The sequence below is a fragment of the Oncorhynchus kisutch genome, linkage group LG10 (genome assembly GCF_002021735.2).
Source record: "Oncorhynchus kisutch isolate 150728-3 linkage group LG10, Okis_V2, whole genome shotgun sequence".
In the NCBI taxonomy this organism is placed as follows: Eukaryota; Metazoa; Chordata; class Actinopteri; order Salmoniformes; family Salmonidae; genus Oncorhynchus; species Oncorhynchus kisutch.
Genome location: NC_034183.2, coordinates 13,751,309 through 13,774,189, shown reverse-complemented (window position 1 = coordinate 13,774,189; position 22,881 = coordinate 13,751,309). Strand labels below are relative to the sequence as shown.

The following is a 22,881-nucleotide window of genomic DNA, read 5'->3' as shown; positions in this document are numbered from 1 at the left end:
GTAGTTTGGAACTTGGTAGTGAGTGTTGCAACCGAGGACCGCCATTTTTTGTTTTACACACTACAACACTTGGCAGTCTCATTTTGTGAGCTTCTGTTGCCTACCACTTTGCGGCTGAGTCGTTATTGCTCCTAGACGTTTCCACTTCACAATAACAGCACGTACAGTTGCCCGGGGCAGCTCTAGCAGGGCAGAAATGTGACAAACTGACTTGTTGGAAAGGAGCATCTTATGGTGCCACGTTGAAAGTCACTGAGCTCTTCAGTACAGGCCATTATATTGCCAATGTTTGTCTATGGAGATTGCATGGCAGTGTGCTCGATTTTATACACCTATCAGCAATGGGTGTGGCTGAAATAGCCAAATCCACTAATTTGAAGGGGTGTCCACATACTTTTTGGAAACAAAGCAAACGGTTGAGTTTAAAATACATTGATCTGACAGGTTCTCGCCCATTTCCTTTTTCAAAAAGAGTTTTTTTTCCCACATGGGTATATGATCAACAATATAGAGGCTAGAAGGAAGAGTATATTGCCTTGACCTCATGGTCTCTTCACAATGCTCTTATGAAGTCAAAGGAAGAGCTCCAAATAACGAAGACAATGGTTACAGTAACCACCTGTAGACCTGTGTGTTCAATAACACAGGTCTGTAATAACACCACTTTAATGGGTTTCCCCACTTTAAAAAGACACAATTATTTTAATTTTTTTAAATTAAAACAAAATCAGGAACATGGAAATCAGTGTACTAAAATCTGTTTGGCACAAAATTCTGATACCCTATTAATCCAACAGGAATCTAAAATCAACTGACAAAACACTGCCATGACGGTCAAACTTTGAATGACGTTTTGTGAGTCATGAAAGCAGTATGTCAGCTGTAATTCCTGAAAGGACAGCAGTCAGATATTTTATGACAGTAATTATATCATCCTTATAATGATATGAAATCAGGATAGCAGTGCACTTCAACTAACATGTCCAAGAGCCTGAAGCACCTGATTTCACTAAAGGGTTGAAGTAAACGAGTCCAAATTTAGAGGAATACGTCCAAGTATGTCAAGGAACGTATCTGGATTGCCATGCTTTCCCAGCCATTTGCTAACATTGATTTACTTCACACACACACACACACACACAGCCTGTGAGAAAGTAACATCCTGAAGATAGGAGGGGAAAGAGGGGGAGTTGAGGAGGAAGGGAACAGGCAAAGACATTTAATAGGAGAGTTAATGGAAGGAGTTAGGTGGTGAAAAGAAAGGTGAACATATGTGAGGAAAGAACCTTATAGGGAGATCTGGGGTGTGAGAGAGGAAGTTAGGGAGGAAAGGATGACAGAAAGAAAAAGGGTAGAGGGAAAGAGTAAGTGTTTGAGAAAGACATGTGATGGAATCGGAGGGAGATGGTTCCTTTTAACAGTCGCTGATAGGCGAAGCCAATGAGGCAGAATAGCACTCCCCTAAGCCACAGCAGGAAATGGATAAGAGGCCAAGGAGGGGGAGGACGAGAGGAAGAAGGAAACTGATGACAATTGAGGTAGAGGAAAGGAAAAGACACGGGAGGAGAACAAAACCGGAGATGAAGGAGAAAAGGGAAGAGTAGAGCTGGGTCATATGGACAAAAAGCCATATCACGATGAAGTAAACAATTACAATAAAATTTATAAAACATGAAAGTGCAACACCGTTTTTTTAATTTGTATTATCCTTTAAACTACTACTACTACTAGTTTATGGTTGTAGCGGTCAATTGTAACATTAACCATTACCCATATTAGCAAATTATTTCACTTCAAACTTCACATATCTCTAGTATAGGCTACTTATGGAAATGACAGATACCAGCAAAATGCCTGCGATAAGTGATCGGTGCGTTCAATGTCGTTTTATCGGTTTGTCGTCCCAGCTCTATGGGAGATGGCAACAGTGACTTCACAAGTGACTGAATATAAATAGAACATGGGAAGCTGGATAGAGCAGATAGAGCAGTCAGTCTGTGCAGGCCATTTGAAATCAGTTGATCATCACTGTGGCAGAGAAGCCTTTTATTACATTTGCCAATCTAAGCACCCACCTCAGTAAAACCATTCAATTCCACCAAATTCATAATCCTTTATCAACAAGTACATTGCATTTCCACTGACAAGGTCGGGCACAGAGACAATCTCAGGGGTTCACATAGCTGGATGCCATGACAGGCCCTATCTGTCACAACAATTCCTAACAAGTCCAATACAAGAGTGCTTTATTAGAGTGGCTGGGCAAGGTGCAATGTGGACCATGCAAATGAACAATATAATCTACTTCAGTCCACCCCTAACCCCCACACACAACCACCAACCTCTCCCATTATGCATTAGCTGTATTGAATTTTAGTTGAAGTTTTTTTTAACCCCCCCCCCCTCCTCTTCAGAGGACAAATATCTTAGTTTTTCTTACAGCTTTTTTAACACACACACACACACACACAGAGAAGAGTCCCTTTTTCAGGACCCTGTCTTTCAAAGATAATTCGTAAAAATCCAAATTACTTTAGATCTTCATTGTAAAGGGTTTAACCTCTCTAGGGTATGTGGGACGGTAGCGTCTCACCTCGTCAGCAGCTAGTGAAACTGCAGGGCGACAAATTCAAAACAGAAATCCCAGAATTAAAATTCCTGAAACATACATGTATTTTAAACCAATTTAAATATAAACTTGTTGTAAATCCAGCCACAGTGTCCGATTTCAAAAGGATTTATGACGAAAGCAAACCAAACCGATTATGTTAGGTCAGAGCCAAGTCACAAAAAGCAGAAATATAGATCAAATTAATAACCTACCTTTGATGATCTTCATCAGATGACACACACATAGGACTTTGTTACACAATACTTGTATGTTTTGCTCAGTAAAGTTCATATTTATATCCAAAAATATGAGTTGGCGCGTTACGTTCACTAGTTCCAAAACATCCTGTGATTTTACAGAGAGCCACATCAATTTCCAGAAATAGTCATCATAAATGTTGATGAAAATACAAGTGTTATACATGGAATTTTAGATCCACTTCTCCTTAATGCAACCGCTGTGAAAGATTTCAAAGAAACTTTACAGAAAAAGCAAACCATGCAATAATTGGAGTACGGCGCTCAGATGACAAATCAACCCAAAGAGATGTCAGAAAAAGCATTATGAATATTCACTTACCTTTTTTTTTTACACCTTTATTTAAATAGGCAAGTCCGTTAAGAACAAATTCTTATTTTAGTCCAACTAGTCCAACGCTCTAACCACTAGGTTACCCTGCCACCCCTTTGATGATCTTCATCAGAATGCACTCTCAGGAATCCTAGTTCCACAATAAATGTTTGTTTTGTTCGATAATGTCCATCATTTGTCCAAAATCCTCCTTGTTGTTCGCACGTTCAGTACACAATCTAAACTCATGACGCACGTGCAAGTCCAGCTTCACACCTGCGGGACAGGTACAGGATGGCAACAACTGCCCGAGTTACACTAGGAACGCACAATCCCTCCATAAGTGCTCAGACTGTCAACAATAGGCTGAGAGAGGCTGAACTGAGTGCTTGTAGGTCTGTTGTAAGGCAGGTCAACACCAGACATCACCGGCAACAACGTTGCCTATGGGCACAAACCCACCGTCGCTGGACCAGACAAGTCTGGCAAAAAGTTATCTTCACTGACGAGTCACGGTTTTGTCTCACCAGGGGTGATGGACAGATTCACGTTTATCGTCAATGGAATGAGCGTTACACCAAGGCCTGCATTCTGTAGCGGGATCAATTTAGAGGTGGAGGGTCCGTCATGGTGTGTCAAAGTGGACTGAGCATGTCGTCATTGCAGGTAGTCTAGGGCCATTCCCCCAGAAATGTCCAGGAACTTGCAGGTGCCTTGGTGGAAGAGTGGGGTAACATCTCACAGCAACAACTTGCAAATCTGGTGCAGTCCATGAGGAGGAGATGCACTGCAGTACTTAATGCAGCTGGTGGCCACACCAGATATTGACTGTTACTTTTGATTTTGACCCCCCCTTTGTTCAGGGACACATTATTCCATTTATGTTAGTCACATGTCTGTGGAACTTGTTCAGTTTATGTCTCAGTTGATGAATCTTATGTTCATACAAATATTTACACATGTTAAGTTTGCTGAAAATAAATGCGGTTGACAGTGAGAGGACTTTTCTTTTTTTGCTGAATTTATAACAATACATAACCAAACACACTCTTTAATCCCACCCATCACCATAGACCACCCTTGTTTGGTTTCCATGTGCCATATATTTTTTCATTGTGCTGGGATTTCTTACAACATTTTTTTATCTTTCTAATCGCATAGTATCCACAAATTGTGAGCTAAAGATGAAAACCTTATTATTTATTGACTGGCTATGGCTTTCCAAATTGCCCAACACTGCTATTTGTAAGGTTAATGTTAAGTGCATGTTGTGATTTCTTTAACCATTCCTATACCTGTGACCAGAAACAAGCTACATTAGGGGCAATAAAATAATAAATTATCTATTGATTCTGTCTCTTCGCAGCAAAATCTACACAGCTGAGATTGTTGTATGCCCCATATATATATATATATCTCATTCTGTTGGTGGGAAGAATTTAATAATATAATTGAAATTGAAAAACATTAAGTGTAGTTTTTTGTACCAGTTCATACACCATGTGCCATGGAATTGGTACATCGAAATACTCCCATTTATTTTGCAACATTTATGGCGCAGCTGTCAACATTTTTGTCCTCAGATGGAACTGGTATATTTTTCTGTTTATGCCAGTTCCGTTCAGCCAATTTTATTTTAAAATATATTTCAAGCTCCCTACCTTCTCCTTTTTACACTTGCCTCCTCCATTTTTGTGGTAGTGCTGCAATCAGTAGGTTGTAAATTTGGATTGAGAAGATATGCAGTTATCGAAACTATATGGGAATATGTGACGTATACTCTGAATAGAAACTGACGAGTTAATTAACAAACAATACTATTTTTACATTTTTTTTTCAGAAATCATTTTGGATTAAATCAGTATATTTAGAGTATAACTATAATATTTGCTCCATCTTTTCTGGAGAATAAAACTGAAATTGTAACCAGCTTTGTATGGCTTGTTTAAGAAAGGGTGATACTTTAAACAAAATTAAATTTTGAATTATTCGTAAATGAGAAGTTGTAATCTGTATAAAAGGCAAAAAGGCAATTTTTGAAGAAATTATTAACCTTTCTTAAAACTCTACTGGAGAACCATTTTGGGTTTAAGTATAATTTATGTATGAGTGATATTTTAGTGAGAGGTTTAAAGCTTTAATAGTTAATAATATGAGTTGATATACAAAACGCAAGATTCAAGACTTCGTGCTTTTCAGCAAAAATTATTATATAGAATTCTTGCCACCAACAAAATGTTGAATATTTGGGGTATCAAATCATCGAAGCTCTGCAGATTTGGTTGTGAGGATACAGAATCAATAGACCATTTATTTTGGTATTGGCCTCAGGCAGCCTGTTTCTGGTCTCTGGTTCAGGAATGGCTGAAAATATATAGCATTGATTTAAATTGACCCTACAAATAGTACTGTTAGGAGATCTGGAGAGACCGGGTCAGTCAATTACTAATATATTAATACTCTTAGTAAAAGTATTTATGTTCAACACGCAATCTGTAGATTCTATTCGATTAGATAGATTGAAATTGTACGTTAAACATCATAGCATAGTTGAAAGATGTGTTGAATAGAAACACGAAGCGGGTGGCCAGCAGAGATAGATGATATGGGCTGTGGGAAGCTGAGGGTTGGTATGTGGAATTGGATTGGAGACAATTGGGAGTGGAGTTGCTGTGTGAGAGAGAATGATGGTCAAAAGATAAAAAGGGGAAAAAAAGTCAAAATAAAACATAAAAGTACATTTGAATGACACTAAGTGGCAGTGTTTTTACAACTAATGCCGGTTTTCCCGAGGCTGACGCCGTGCAGGTGTTTGTACACATGCATATACACACACTTTCAATCAAATAAACACATACGAGAACACACACACATACATGTAATAGTGCCAGACATGCACAGAAACATAAAGGCTTTGCTGTTATGATTTCCGTTGTCCTTGATGTCCTTTGTTTTAAATGTATTATTTAAAATTTAAAAACTGTGCATTGTTGTTTGCCGTTTTCTTCTGTCTTTACTTTTTCTCTTTAGTTCATTCTCTTGGTTGTTGGTGCATTGGGGGGGGTTCTTGGGGGTGGGGGACTGTGGAAGGGGTCTTGAATGGTTGAGGGACAGCTATTGGGGAACTGTGGGGGAGGGATCTTGGAGGGTTCGAGTTTCACAAGATTGTAGTCATGAAAAAAGAAACTATGACATGTATTTTATATCACTATCATGCACACGCACCCTCACACAAGGATGGCTCTGTTGCGGAAAGACTGATACATGTTTGATAGTGTCTTGATGCTGCATTGTTTGTCCTTCATGTTCTAATACTTTAATGTTACCCTTGTGGGTTTTTTGTAGCCCCCCAAACTCATATTCATTATATAAATAGGCACGTTTAATTTTGTCTGGCTTAGCATTCCAAATAAAATGAAATATTTTTTGCTCATATGATTTTTTAAAATTAATAATCTGGAGTAGGCAGTGCCATTAGTAAGTAAGTAAACTGTGACAGGACCAAAGAGTTAATCAATGTGATTTTTCCATAAATAGACAAGTATTTACTTCTCCATGGTTGCAGAATCTTATCTAGTTTTGCTAACTTTCTATTGAAATTAATTGTGATAAATTCATTTATATTTTTTGAGATGCGAATACCAATATCTCTACTTCACCATCTGCCCATTTTATTGGTAAACTACAAGGTAGTGTAAACACTATTTTTTAGCAATCCAATACATAATATGGTACACTTGTCATAATTAGGTTTTAATCCATAGAGGCTAGAAAAGTGATCAAGATCTTCAATGAGACTGTGCAGGGATCCAGATTGCAGACTTAAGAAAAAACTAAGGTCATCAGCATACATTGACACTTTTGTTTTTATCCCCTGGATTTCTAACACCTTGATGTTCTTGTTGGATCTAATTTTAATATCTAGAATTTCAATGGCCATAATAAATATGGAGACAATGGACAGCCTTGTTTTACTCCTCTTAAAAGCTCAATAATTTGAGAAGTAACCAGTTTACTATTTTACATCGAACTATTCTAGGCATTTATATATCAATTCTAATTGTACTTTATCAAAATGCCTTTTTAAAATGTGTTATGAAGAACAGACCTGGTATCTTCAATGTTTCATAATGTTCAATTGTTTCAAGTAATTGTCTTATATTATCTCCAATATAATCGTCCATGTAAAAAACCTGTCTGATCAGAATGAACAATATCTGGTATAACCTTTTAATTCTATATGCTATGCATTTCGCCAGGATTATAACATCACAACAATGAAATGTTAGAGGCCCTAAGTTGTTAAATGGACTGGATCTTTATACTTACCACCTGGGTCTTGTTTTAGAAGTAATGAAATCAGACCTTGTTGAGTACCTGGAAGTCTACCATTTATATAAGAGTAATTCAAACATGCTAATAATGGATCTTTGATTACATTAAAAAAAAAAGTCTGATATACCTCTACTGGTATATCGTCAAGCCCTGGTGTTTTTCTAGAATGAAAAGATTTCAGTCTAAGTTCGCCTTCACACCAGTATTTCTGTAAATTTCAAAATGTTACATTATTATTATCATTATTATTAGGAAAGAAATCCTTACAGTTAACATCATTCAGTGGAAATGGAGGAGACAAAAGAAAACATGTGCTTAAAATATTTTGCTTCCCTTTTCAAAATATAATTTGGTGAATCATGGATAACTCCATTTGTAACGAGTTTCTGTAAATTGTTTTTGGTAGAATTTCTGTGTTGAAGATTCAAGAAAAATGCTGTGCATTTTTCATCCAATTTGCTTTTATTTTTTTTAAACATTACACTTTAGCATTCTTGATTAAGTACCTGCATTTCTTTTTGTTTTTCCTCTAACCTATTTTATGCCTCTACAGTGCAGTTTCCATTAGCATCTACCGGTGCTGCTACTTCCTCTATTTCTTTATTAGTCTAATCTATTTGAACCTAAACTGATTTATTTTGTCTTAGTTAAGAACAAATTGTCATCCATTAGGCTTTGATTACATTTACAATATCCCCATCCACTTGGAAATTATGTAAGAGTTATATGGAGGCCAATTAGACGGTCTGATCGCATTCGGTCTCCTATTAATACTTTTTAAAATTGTATTTTTAACTTTTCATGCCAGCAAGAACGAGACTAGGAAGTAATCAAGCTTGATTAAGCCCCCATGTATATCTCAGTAGGTCAGGGTTTTCAACCTCTATATATATCCACTAGTTCTAATGGATCCATGATCTTTGTCATCCCCTAAAGTGCTTGAGGATGATAGTTTGTGGAATGATTTCCTTTACGATCCATTGAGGTACTTAAAACAGTAATATAATCTCTCACCATAATAAAATATTATTTTGTTGCTTATGAGTTGGCTCATTCATCCCCCTCTCCCCTGTAACTATTCCCTAAGTCGTTGCTGTAAATGACAATGTGTTCTCAGTCAACTTACCTGGTAAAATAACAGATAAATAAATAAAAATGAGCTCAGATCTCTATTATTTATCTATCTATATTCAAAAAAGTGTTGGCCATTATTTTATTGATTAAATAGCCAGATCTGTTTTTAGTCCTACAGCATACATTTAAAATAATCCATCTTCCTTGCGGATCTGTTTGCACAGTTCACACAATCTGATCAAAATGTGTATTAATTAGTATAATCACCCCTTTTGAGCTTCTTTGACCATGACAAAAATATATCTCCCTCCCAATCCTTTTTCCACCCAACCTCATCTATATTTGTAGAATGAGTTTCCTGTAAAACAATAGATTTTTTTTTTTTTTTTTTACATGGCTAAAAAAGAATGCCATTACAATTAAACTTGCTATACTTATTTCCCCGCTTACCATAATGAAACCCAAGTTTTAATTATACTTACCACAACCAATGATTGAAAAATTCCCATTAAAAAGCACCAGGTCGCAGTTGCAAATGAGAACTTGTTCTCAACTAGCCTACCTGGTTAAATAAAAGGTAAAATAAAAAATTAAAAAAACATGATGATTAAGTGTCCATATATCTGTACCATAATAATTTGCATTGTTTAGCTGCAACTTTGTCAATTGTCCTAATATTCAACCCACTAAAACATTCCCCCACTAAGACCATCTCCCTGACTCATGACGCACCTTTGCGTCCTTAAGGCAAACGCTTGGCCTCTAATTGCCGTTGGCCAGAGGGAAATATGGGCAGTCCCATGATAATTATGTTATCTATGAGGATGCCTAAGAGAACTAACCAAATAACATGGAAAACAGTCAGAAAAAAACAACATTGGGGTTGACAGCACAGACGGCGGAACCTGAAGAGCTTGAGGTTGACAGAGGCATTGAGGAGATCAAACGCGAGATTACAGCATCTGTCTTGTCCGGTCTCCCATTTCCGGCAGGGGGACGAGAGAAGAAAGGGACTTGGAAATGAGTGAGGGAGAGAAAGAAGCTAAAATAAAGCTGGGGGGGGGGGGGTACTTAGTGTGCCAGTGTCAAATGCATAATTTCCGAGTTGTGAAAGTTGGAGAAAGTGCCTACAACTCTGTCCACGTTCAAGGAGGGACAATTACTCAAGCAAAGTGAGGTTCTAATGCTAGATGAAGATGAGGCAAACTAAACTCAAAACATAGTGGATAGCATCCCTTCAACAGTCTCGCAATAGTCTGAGAAAGCTCATTCGTCAGAGCACCATGACCTCAAATGAGTTGCTGTATCCTATACGTACATGCATTTAATATGTAACTGTATACATAAATCAGAGAATGGCACCCGAGTGCTTCTCTGGCATTACCTCAGAAGGGAGTTGGAAACATGCCTGTTCACCAGAAAGGACATCCACCTACTTACAGTTGTGTACCCTCATAACACCAACTCAAATGGAGAAACCAACACAAGCAACAGGGATATTAAGTATTATAGAGAACAGGATGTTGTCACACAGCGAGTTAGTGGATGGTGATACTGTCAATCACAGCTGAGTTATTAATACACACCTACTGTAACAAGACTCTGGTCCTCTCATCACATGAGAAGACAAGGGGCTAGACCAGTGTGCAGTCTGCGCGTGTGTCTTTATCAGCTGAGAACAGCTAGGCGCTGAGGGGCGGAATGAGTCGTGACAAACCTGGGGGCAGCTTCACTCAAGTCCCAGTAAGCCTTCGTTTTCATATTCCATCTCTCCCCATCTCCCCCTCTCTAGTGCCACCTCTTCTGTCATGCCGACATTCTGCCAACTGAGTCTCTTTTGAAGACAGAGCCTTCCAGTTTCCACAAGTGGAAGGAATATGATCCGATAACAAGGCTGCCAAAGGCAACGTCGGTGTTATGATGGAAAAGTCATTCTTCAGATATGGGCTGGGGATATTTTCCTTATTCTACAGATTTTCAGTTTGACCAAGTTTAACTTCAGAATCCTTTTGATTAAAAAAGTACATTAATAGCTCCAAAACTTTCATCTGAGCAGGTTTAAATTTTCCAAACATATCTTTACTGGAGAAAAAAAACTAAGTGTTTAGGAGGGGTGGAATTATGATTCAACCAAAAGCTTGTTTTAAGACCAGAGAAAATGCCACAGGGCATTCAATGCTAATGCATGGCCAGGAATGTCTTTTTTTGGAATCACAAAGCAGTTGAATATACGGAGTTGGGAGCAGAATTATAATTTCTACCAAATCAGTTGAAATGAGCTTTATTCAGCTCACAGAGCATAGTAAAAACCAGGAAATTATACGCAGGAGGAAAACGACGCATCTAAAAGCAGGAAACGAACACAAAATATGTAATTAGACTCTTGAGAAATGTTGTACATAGGGAGAACCTCCCCTCTGACCTTCTCCTCCAATGGGTTTTGACAATGAGGCGAGAGGACGTGAGTATGCAATTGAGATTCTCCCATAGTCATTGAGAGTGAAGAAAATAACAGATGTTGAGAACAATGGAAGATCTTCTCGTGACTGACGGAGAGAGACGTAATTAAAAGGTCTATGATGGATCAGTCTCGGTTGCTAATCTGTCACCACGGCCCTCAGATAAGATTCTATCAGAAGTGACTTTAGCCTGAAGGACAGGGCATGAAAGACAGACTGATTGCTTATACAACGTGTCATTTTCAATTTCACAGACGCAAACCTCCAAAAGCATTGCACATTGTGCTTGCTCAATCAATACCCTGTGAGGAAACAAACTGTGCTAACACACACACACAGCTCATCAGAAGGAACCAATTCAATGAGGCAGATAATTGAGTGGTGTGCTAATTCTCGTTTTAAGACTATTAGGCCTACTTTGGTAGAGCCAGCCAGTACATCTCAACTCCACGATACCACATCTGGAGTTAATGCAGACAAGAGTTTGAGTGAACCTCTGACTCACTGTGAAATCGATACTTCAAAAAGGTTACCTCCTTACCGTTTACCTGTTTGTCCTCTGTTGTTGCGTGCCTTTGTTAGTTGAAATCCATACTTTTTAATAAAACGTTAATCAAATACAACCACAGACCGTTTCCTTGTTGAGATTCAAATCGGCACAGCAACAGGTCGGCGGTTGTACTTATTGTTTTAAATAAAATGATGGATTTCAGTAAACAAAGAAAGGCACGCATCAGAGGACAAACATCGGTACACGGTAAGGGTGTAAGAATGATGATCAAAAAAAAAGTTCCCTTCAAAAACTCTCGTCTGCACTCAACTCTGAGGATGTGGTATGGTGGAGTTGGGATATATTTGTCTAACTTTGGTATGAATACACAAATGGTATTGCTTTTCATCATTTTTCTCCAGGTGTCATTGTCAGCCAGTTCAAGAACTATAGAAAATGTGAGTTGCTTGTGGCATAAAAGTAGCCAATCATTGTAATATACTAGGTTACCAAGGGACATGTTTTTTTACATGATATGTACTAGCACATATTCATTCAAATCTTTTGCTACTGTATCATAAAATGCTCACTGTCAAACCATGGCTGTTAAGGCATTAAGAGGGGAGAGAGGATCAAATCTTTGGGAAGATACCAACTTGTCAGTGTTTGCTAGAGGTAGAACTGAAAAGGATTTGCCCCTGATGTTTGAACTCACAAATACCAAATTAAATGTCATCGTATAAAAAAAAAAAGCCAGTGCGCTGGAAATAAAAAGTGATTCAAAAGGATAGATGAAGGTCAATAGAGAAAAAACATTGGCATGCCAAATAAAAAGGTTCAACTTTGCTGCAGTGGAGGATTTCTGGAAATTGAACCCAAAATGTTACTACAAGTACAAGCCCGCTCCAAAACGTCATCGGCATGTGTTCCATTTTGTCTATAGTCTGACAAAAACATAAAACGTGCAAATGGCCAAATGAGTGCCTCAGAGAACCCTCCCCAGAGCTTCTGGGAGCACAAATTATCTCCTGAACACACATGCGCAACATATTGAGTAGTACTGGATCCATCCCCAGGGACTTCATTAGCAAGCAGACCCACAGACCGGATCTGCTGGCATAGGCCCCTACTGGCACTATTTAGAGAGATGACCCCAGATATTTAATATGTCCAAAAGCATTTACAAACACACAGAAAAACGACACCCATGTCCTCAAGGGTGTTACAAATGAAGTCAACAGTAAATTCTTGAGATAGCATCACGGTACTCTCTGTAAACAAAACAAGAGATAAAAATGTGGGAAGATACACTGCTCGAGGGGACAAAAAAACATTGTGCCGTTTCTCAATGAGGGACACAAAAGGTACTTTGGGGGAAAAAGCCCATTGAAATGTAGGTTATAGGCCAAATAGTGTCCTCTGAGGTGGCCACAATATCATGATTTCCATTGGCATGAGCATGACCGTGTGGCAGAAGAAATTCAACAGCAAAGTGGCTGACCAAACAAGCCTACAACACATGGGAAAAAAACATAATTAGAAAGGCCTTTATTGATTTAAAACGTTACTGTCCGTTACTGCAAAATGGAATGTAGAAAAATGCAGTTTCCAAAACAATTGTGTGCAAGACTATTGGGTGTTTTCCAACCTTTTTGTTCATGAAACAATACAAAGCCTTGGATTCTTATTTCCTTACACTGTTCTGTAGTATCAAACAGTCTCTTCTCCAAAGATGATCAATAATATTGTAGGTCTACCTGAGAGACATCCTAACACAATCTATTCCAAAGCCTGTCACTCCAGGCAATGCCAAGCATGTCAACTTTTGCAACAACTATAAGCTGTTATCGACCTCATTTAAGCAACCAAGAGCTATATTGGCCTCATCTTGTCCTGCTACATTGACAGCCAAAAATCTATGGGCTAGAAAAATAACACATTTTATTTGCACCTTTCAAGATACCTAAGGACATTTACAGAGTGATGAACCCAGGTACCATGGTATCCCCTCCAGATCTGGACTCTAAACCAGGGTAGCAACAAGACACACAATGGGGTTATAGGGCTAGCTCTGCCCTCAGGGTTTCTCCGAGTCTACAACTCTCCACGCAGCATCTCTACTCAGAAAGCCCCACTGAACTGTCCAGTCACTTGTTGACAGTGGAGGGTGAGGGTGGGGAGGAAGTGAGTTACATAAGCCCCTGGGAAGATCCATAGAGGGAAATTGTCAAGGGACAAACAGGATGGAAGTATGCCTGAAGAAACATTATGGGCCGCCAATTTCACCCACCAGTCCACAGCGCTACACAGGGAGACTTATCCTTTAACATCAAATTGTGAAGCACAATTAATAAGCAATTAAGTCAGATGATTAGACATGTGGAAGGAAAGATGCATGGGAGAGGTGTTCCTGAGGCGGTCCTTGGCTGTCATGCATGCTTGGAGACAAAAAGTGAGTAGGGGAGACTAACAGCTTATGGTTTCTCTCCGGTTACTATGAGGATTGTCAAGAGAGACCGAAGAGAGAATATTATCAAATGTATTTTTACCGTTACTGCCATTCTCATGTAAGTTAATTGAAATCCTCAATATTATTACACTAATCATGGCAGCTAAATTACATGTTTCCATTGAGTTAAATAAAGAAAGGGAGCCACCCGAGTGGCGCAGCGGTCTAAGGCACTGCATCGCAGGTTCGATCACAGGCTGTGTTGCAGCCAGCCGCGATCGGGAGGCCCATGAGGCGGAAGCACAATTGGCCCAGGGTCGTCCGGGTTACAGGAGGGTTTGGCTGGCTGGGATGTTCTTAACCCATCACGATCTAGCGACTCCTTGTGGCGGGCCGGGCACATGCACGCTGACTTCGGTCTCCAGTAGTACAGTGTTTCCTCCGACACATTGGTGTGACTAGCTTCCGTGGTAAGCGAGCAGTGTGGCTTGGCAGGGTTGTGTTTCAGAGGACACATGGCTCTTCGCCTTTCCCGAGTCTGTACGGGAATTGCAGCAATGGGACAAGACTAACTATCAATTGGGGAAAAAAGGAATAAAAAGTACAAAAACAATTTAATAAATTAACATTGAGATTAAAGACAGAAAATAAGAAAGCGAGAGATGTGGGACAAGGCAGACAACCCTCATGGACTTGCACTGAAAGAGACAACATTTTGTGGAAAGAGGAGAAGGCAAGCCTTATGGGAGTTTGATTCAGCTCCCCGTGGACAGTACCTACTCTCTCCTCCTTTATAAAAAACGGACCAATGCTGTGGCCCGATTTGCAGTCCAATGCAAAGAAGGAATTTGACAGTGCAGTAGAAGCGGTCACAAGTAAGGCAACAGAAAGAAGTCATTGACACAAGCAGAATCACTTTGGCACCAAAATGTGTTAGGAAAAAGCGTGATTTCTAGTAAACTCATTAAAATGTAAATGTATTCTGTGAGTTAAAAATGAAAAATGTGGGTTCAGTGAAAAATAAACTGTGTGTCCTCTCAATCCATTCTTCAATAAATCTGCTAGGGACACTGTTGCATTAGCCATCATCTAGCTTCAGTCAATTTTACTTTTTTTGTACTGATGGACTAATCCGTTAGTGGTCTATGGCCCTGATCTATGGTCCTCTGGGATCTGGCAATCAGAGGTCTGGAGTAGAGGTCGACCGATTAATTAGGGCCGATTTGAAGTTTTCATAATCGGAAAACTGTATTTTTGGGCGCTGATTTCCGATTATTATTATTTATTTTGAATTTGATACCTTTTATTTAACTAGGCAAGTCAGTTAAGAACACATTCTTATTTTCAATGACGGCCTAGGAACTGTGGGTTAACTGCCTTGTTCAGGGGCAGAACGACAGATTTTCACCTTGTCAGCTCAGGGGTACCAATCTTGCAACCGCACAGTTAACTAGTCCAACACTCTAACCATTGCACCCCACAAGTAGGCTGCCTGTTACGCGAATGCAGTAGAAGCCAATGTAAATTGCTAGCTAGCATTAAACTTATCTTATAAAAAACAATTAATCACTACTTATAACTATTAATCCAGTTTAGCAGGCAATATTAACCAGGTGAAATTGTGTCATTTCTCTTGCGTTCATTGCACGCAGAGTCAGGGCATATGCAACAGTTTGGGCTGCCTGGCTCATTGCGAATTAATTTGCCAGAATTTTACGTAATTATGACATACATTGAAGGTTGTGCAATGTAACAAGAATATTTAGACTTAGGGATGCCACCAGTTAGATAAAATACAGAACGGTTCCGTATTTCACTGAAATAAACGTTTTGTTTTCGAAATGATAGTTTCCGGATTCGATCATATTAATGACCAAAGGCTCGTAGTTCTGTGTGTTATGTTATAATTAAGTCTGATTTGATAGAGCAGTCTGACTGAGCAGCAGCAGGCCCGTAATCATTCATTCGAACAGCACTTTCATGGGTTTTGCCAGCAGCTCTTTCAGCAGGTTTTGCCAGATTTGGAGTAGTTATTCCCCTTGCGCTGCAAAGGCCGCAGCTTTTGTGGAGCGATGGGTAACGATGCTTCGAGTGTGGGTGTTGTCGATGTGTTCCTGGTTCGAGCCCAGGTAGGGGCGAGGAGGGGGATGGAGGCTATACTGTTACACTGGCAATACTATAGTGCCTATAAGAACATCCAAGTCAAAAGTATATGAAATACAAATGGTAGAGAGAGAAATATTCCTATAAATACTATATTAACTACAACCTAAAACCTATTAACTTGGACTATTGAAGTCTCATGTTAAAAGGAACCACCAACTTTCATATGTTCTGAGCAAGGAACTTAAACGTTAGCTTTCTTACATGGCACACATTTTACATGGCACATATTACATTCTTCTCCAACACTTTGTTTTTGCATTATTTAAACCAAATTGAACATGTTTCATTATTTATTTGAGGCTAAATTGATTTTATTGATGTTTTATATTAAGTTAAAATAAGTGTTAATTCAATATTGTTGTAATTGTCATTATTACAACAACAAAAAATGCCATTTAAAAAAATATATTAAAAAATATTAAAAAAAAAAAAAAATTCAGGCCGATTAATCGGTATCAACATTTTTGGTCCTCCAATAATCGGTATCGGTCGACCTCTAGTCTGGAGGAGGGAAAGCAAATAAGGCTGCGTTCACACAGGAAGCCAAATTCTGATCTTCTTTTCCCCCCACTAAATTTGACCAATTAGATCAGCTCTGAAAAATATTTCATGTGAAAAGATCTTATGTGATTGGTCAAAAGACCAATTGGTGTCAAAAGAGCAGAATTGAGCTGACTGTGTAAAAGCATCCTAAGCCTTTCTGAAGCAGTTCCCAATACATTGGCAGAGCCAGTTTATGTGGTTATACTGTGATACACTGTATTGACAATGAATGTTCTGTTTGATCCTATGGTTCGTCATAAGACAGTTACAGTACCTGAGACAAGAGTCAGAGAGATACTGAGATGGCTAGTCAGCACGTGACTACTTCAGTCCCACTACAACCAGTCAACTACGCAAATAAGGAGGAGACTGACGCAGTAGAGCTGGTTTCTCCAGTTATGGTAAACTTATCAAACCTGCAATATCTCCAGGAATTATACTGGAGATATATAATGGATCCAGAAAAAAAGCTGATCCACAGAAGGCTTTTGATTGATATCATTGGACATAATGTTTTCTTTGAACAACAACGATGTAGGAGAGTCAGTTTATCTCCATTGCCAAGACCAGTGTTTGATTGTGTCTAAAATCTCTCTGGAGACAAGACATGAGGGCAAGTGAGGGACAGCAATAGGATCGTCACTAGTTACCACAGCCACAAGGTTATAAATCTCAATCTCACGACTCCAACACCATCATTAAGTTTGCAGATGACAACAGTGGTAGGCTTGATCAGGAAAAGGAGGACCGAGCACGCCCCCGACGGGGCTGTAGTGGAGCAGGTTGAGAGGTTCAAGTTCCTCGGTGTCCACATCAACAACAAAACTAGAATGGGTCCAAACACACCAAGACAGTCATGAAGAGGGCACGACAAAGTTTATTCCCCCTCAGGAAACTAAAAAGATTTGGCTTGGGTCCTGAGATCCTGAAAAGGTTCTACAGCTGCAACATCGAGAGCATGACTGGTTGCATCACTGCCTGGTACGGCAATTGCTCTACCTCTGACCGCAAGGCACTAAAGGGCAGCGCGTACAGCCCAGTACATCACTGGGGTTAAGCTGCCTGCCATACAGGACCTCTACACCAGGCGGTGTCAGAGGAAGGTCCTAAAAATTGTCAAAGACCCCAGCCACCCCAGTCATAGACTGTTCTCTCTACTACCACATGGCAAGCGGTACCGGAGTGCCAAATCAAGGACAAAAAGGCTTCTCAACTATTTTTACCCCCAAGCCATAAGACTCCTGAAAGGTAATCAAATGGCCCTGTGGGTTTGATGGCTCAATTATCATTAAACCATGGAATCTAGGCAACTTTTTTATTTGACCTTTATTTAACTAGGCAAGTCAGTTAAGAACAAATTCTTATTTTCTATGGCGGCCTAGGAACAGTGGGCTAACTCCCTTGTTCAGGGGCAGAACGACAGATTTTTACCTTGTCAGCTCAGGGATTCAATCTTGCAAACTTTCGGTCACTAGTCCAACACTCTAACCACTAAGCTACCTGCCGCCCCACTGCGGCAAAGAGAGCACCAATTCGCTGTGGTCAGGTGGAATGGCAGTGAAAAACCGAGTTGGATACAAGTAGTGTCGTGGCCCTGCAAGTGGAAGCACACACACAGTAAGACATCCGTTTGTCATGGTCAGTGACTTAAAATAATTCTGTCCATCAAGTGAGCCAGGGTGAAATGTGTTTACTGTAAGGAAGATGGACATAGAACAGGAATGCAGCAGCAGCATAAGACTATGCAAACCAAGTGAACCTACTTCTCTAATCTCTCTGAGGATTCCTCCATGTGCTAATTTGGACTCAATCCCAACACTGGCCCTTCCCTATAACACAATGTCTCCACCAGTTGCCTCTTTCCATTGGGCTCATGGGATTTGAGGTGTTTTCATAATACAACACCAAAATCAATACAAGCGCTCCAGCGGTTCCACTTCGCTCAATGAATTACGATCCTGGGGGTTTATGCATGAGCGCTGTGAGAAGCAGTATTTTTTTGCCTTCGTTTGAGCGCAAATCAGACCTATTTTTTCCCCCTTCTAAGTCAAGCAGACACTCTCTCTCTCTGGATGTGACCAAGATGTGAAATACATGCCCTAATGGACATTTCCACTAATGGGATGGCAGGTGCATATCAGAATTACTTGCGTAGAAAATAAACAGTTGCTGGCCTGGCTCCAAGAAGAATATCGCAGAGCCGGTGAGCTTTGTTGAGCGCTTGGGCATGGCGTCAAACCAAAGTTTAGGAGTCAATGGCCATATCTAAAATACTAAATAGTCTGCAAATAGATTTAATCTGTTTTTAAGCACTCAATAAATGTTCAATAGCCAATGTAGGCCTAATATTTACCATGCCGCCCCCATTCATTCAGTTTATGTGGGAGCAAAGGATGGAGATGACAGCTGCACTCAGCCCTGTCACAACAAATCAAGGCATTTGAAGATTTTTAAAAAGTACAACGCTCCCTCATAACTTTTAGGCTTACGTGTATTCAATAATTTTGGAAAAAGCTATGAGTTGAAGATCTTCTGATATGTTATTTGCATACATGGGTTAAATGGGCAATTTGTGTAGCTACACCCATTTTAGGACTTATTTATAAATGAAATACTTCAAAATAATAATTTATGTCTCATGAGCTTAGTTCAACTGTCAAACCCCATCAGAACACAAAATATAAACTTGTTTTACACAAAAGTTTGTAAAATAAAGGAATGTAAACAAACATTGTATAGCCTTAAAACAATATTAAATGTATAATGTTTATATGTCAGTCCTTGCATCCATAACTGTCTATGAATTTGAGTGGTTCCATTTCTCCAGCCCCCACTCAGCTTTTTAACATTACCAGGTCGAGGATTACATGTTTCAACTACCAATTGATGCTTTAAAATTTGCTTCAAGTTGGGTGAAACTGTTTCACCTCGCCTGGCTGGCAGTGGAGCGCAAAACTTGAAAAGAAAGCAGGTGCTTGTGATTCAAATGGCTACTTTGAAAGGTGTTCGCTGTGACCGTGCGTTTATTTGCGATCACTCACCTTCTGTTGCCTGCGTGCCATATCCGTGGGTTGTTTGGCATTGAAAGGGTATGCTATACATCGCAACACAAATACATAAATCTGTAGTTTACTTTTCCGCTCAGCTTCCTCTTTCTGAAGTCTTTCTTTCTCATTTTTCTGCTCGTCTCCGGCGGAAGGACTATCGGCTTGTGGTTGGTCCGCAGGTGGTCGTTTATGTTTACCTCCTTGCCCCGAGGAAGTCAAAGGCTTTTTTGGGGAGTCTTTTGGAACTTCAGTGTCCTCGTCAATTTCTCCTCCCGAGTCTTCGCTGGAGGACGGGTCTAACATGTTTTACAACACAGGTAAACTCCTTTCCCCCACACTGTAGCCTACGTGGCGGTCGCCGCTTCACTTGAATTGTCTATATTCCCCGGTGTTTTTTGGAGCTGTGACGACGACTCGAGTTAAATGTTTCTTGACACAAATGCGAGGGCGGAGTTTTTGGGCACGTGAGTCGAGGCAACTCGGAGGTTTTCGTTTATTCTGCTCCTTTGAAAAGACGGTGCGAGCAGTGTGGCTGCCGATACAGTCAGAGCAAGCAGTACAGGTGGACAACCTGTTGCATGGACGAAAAGCAACATGTGGGAGGTGCCTTTCTTTCTCTTAAAGCCACACTCAAAGGGTCGCCACCAAAACAATTGCGTATCCCATAACATTTTCAAATAACACTTGATGGAATTACATCAGTACTACAAGTAGGCTGTTGAACTATTTACTGGAAACCCTACGTTGAATTCCAGTGAATTTTATGTCTGGCAGAAATTAGTGTTTTGAGTCAGGAAACTTTCCACATGACCTCAACATGCCAGGATGTTGAATAAAATTATATTATAATGTACTTTACGGGTTGTCCATGCGGTTGGTCATTTTGTCCGTAGGAATGTGACGCAACATTCACAGGAAAGAATAATAACAAACTTTTCAAAGCTCTGTGTTACAATTTATATCACCTGAAGCATGTGCAGAACCATGTAAACGTATGCTTAAGGTGATATAAATGACTGCATTACCTGTACTTTGAAAAGTTGGATGTAATTATACTTTCAACTGCACGGACAAATCGGTAAAGTACATTAAATAATTGTATTCAACATTCTGGCTTGTGAGGAAACTTTCCTGACTCAAATGCAAATTTTGCCCTACTTATAATTCAATATAATTCCAAATCTGGTTTCCAGGAAAGGCTATATATCTGCTTAAGACCGTTTTTGCATTAGGTTAGCCATTGATGAATTTAAAGCTAGAATCCTTAGTTACATTCATTTTGTTAACTTAAAGCGGTATTTTACAACTTTGTTAGATGGTTCCTCACCTTGAAAGTAGTTTAGGGGAGAACAGCTCATAAATGTATGGAACTGCCTAAATGGAATGGCATCAAACACATGGAAACCATGTATTTAATAATATTCCACTCCAGCCATTACCATGAGCCGAGCCCCCCCCCCAACCCCCCCCCAATTAAGGTGCCACAAACCTCCTGTGATGGGCCAAGAGAATGTACAGTCGTGGCCAAAAGGTGAGAATGACAGAAATATTCATTTTCACAAAGTCTGCTGCCTCAGTGTCTTCAGATATGTCAGATGTTACTATGGAATACTGAACTATAATTACAAGCATTTCATAAGTGTCAAAGGCTTTTATTGACAATTATGACGTTGTTGCAAAGAGTGAATATTTGCAGTGTTGACCTTTCTTTTTCAAGACCTCTGCAATCCGCCCTGGCAAGCTGTCAATTAACTTCTGGGCCACATCCTGACTGATGGCAGCCCATTCTTGCGTAATCAATGCTTGGAGTTTGTCAGAATTTGTGGGTTTTTGTTTGTCCACCCTCCTCTTGAGGTTTGACCACAAGTTCTCAATGGGATTAAGGTCTGGGGAGTTTCCTGGCCATAGACCCAAAATATTGATGTTTTGTTCCCCGAGCCACTTAGTTATCACTTTTGCCTAATGGCAAGGTGCTCCATCATGCTGGAAAAGGCATTGTTCGTCACCAAACTGTTCCTGGATGGTTGGGAGAAGTTGCTCTCGGAGCATGTGTTGGTACCATTCTTTATTCATGGCTGTGTTCTTAGGCAAAATTGTGAGTGAGCCCACTCCCTTGGCTGAGAAGCAACCCCACACATGAATGGTCTCAGGATGCTTTACTGTTGACATGACACAGGACTGATGGTAGCACTCACCTTGTCTTCTCTGGACCAGCTTCTTTCCGTATCGGAAAGGGGATTCATCAGAGAAAATGACTTTACCCCAGTCCTCAGCAGTCCAATCCCTGTACCTTTAGCAGAATATCAGTCTGTCCCTGATGTTTTTCCTGGAGAGAAGTGGCTTCTTTGCTGCCCTTCTTGACACCAGGCCATCCTCCAAAAGTCTTCGCCTCACTGTGCGTGCAGATGCACTCACACCTGCCTGCTGCCATTCCTGAGCAAGCTCTGTACTGGTGGTGCCCCGATCCCACAGCTGAATCAACTTTAGGAGACGGTCCTGGCGCTTGCTGGACTTTCTTGGGCGCCCTGAAGCCTTCTTCACAACAATTGAACCGCTCTCCTTGAAGTTCTTGATGATCCGATAAATGGTTGATTTAGGTGAAATCTTGTCCCCGTCAACACTCACGCCTGTGTTAACGAGAGAATCACTGACATGATGTCAGCTGGTCCTTTTGTGGCACAGCTGAAGCACAGCTGAAATGCAGTGGAAATGTTTTTTTGGGCGATTCAGTTAATTTGCATGGCAAAGAGGGACTTTGCAATTCATCTGATCACTCTTCATAACATTCTGGAGTATATGCAAATTGCCATCAGACTTTGAACATTTATATTTGTGTTATTCTCAACTTTTGGCCACGACTGTAATCATAGTTCGCTTTTCTTTGAAGGCCACTACAGAATTCAGCTAACCTTACCACCACAAGCTAGCTAACAATCAATGGAAGTGATTTGAGCATGTTTTAAAAAATGATGTCCAAATCACCTGAAACCAATTAAAATCAACTCCATATTTGGTTTGATGTTAGTTAAAGCTGATTTGGCCATAAATAAATAAAAATATGCTCATATGCCCCCATCACTTCTATTGTAATGGGGTGGCTAGTTACAGTAGCTGAAGTTTGTAGTAGCTGTTTAAAT

General features: G+C 40.0%; 1 protein-coding gene across 1 annotated transcript in view; it reads right to left on the bottom strand.

The window, feature by feature from the left end:
- The window catches only part of cadps2 (Ca++-dependent secretion activator 2), a 268,321-nt gene extending 248,006 nt beyond the window's left edge, over positions 1-20,315 (bottom strand). Inside the window, 1 exon segment of the mRNA XM_031833159.1 lies at positions 19,739-20,315. Within this exon segment, the coding sequence (XP_031689019.1) occupies positions 19,739-20,047 (309 nt within the window). The 5' untranslated portion in view covers positions 20,048-20,315.
- Between the last annotated feature and the right edge of the window lie 2,566 nt (positions 20,316-22,881).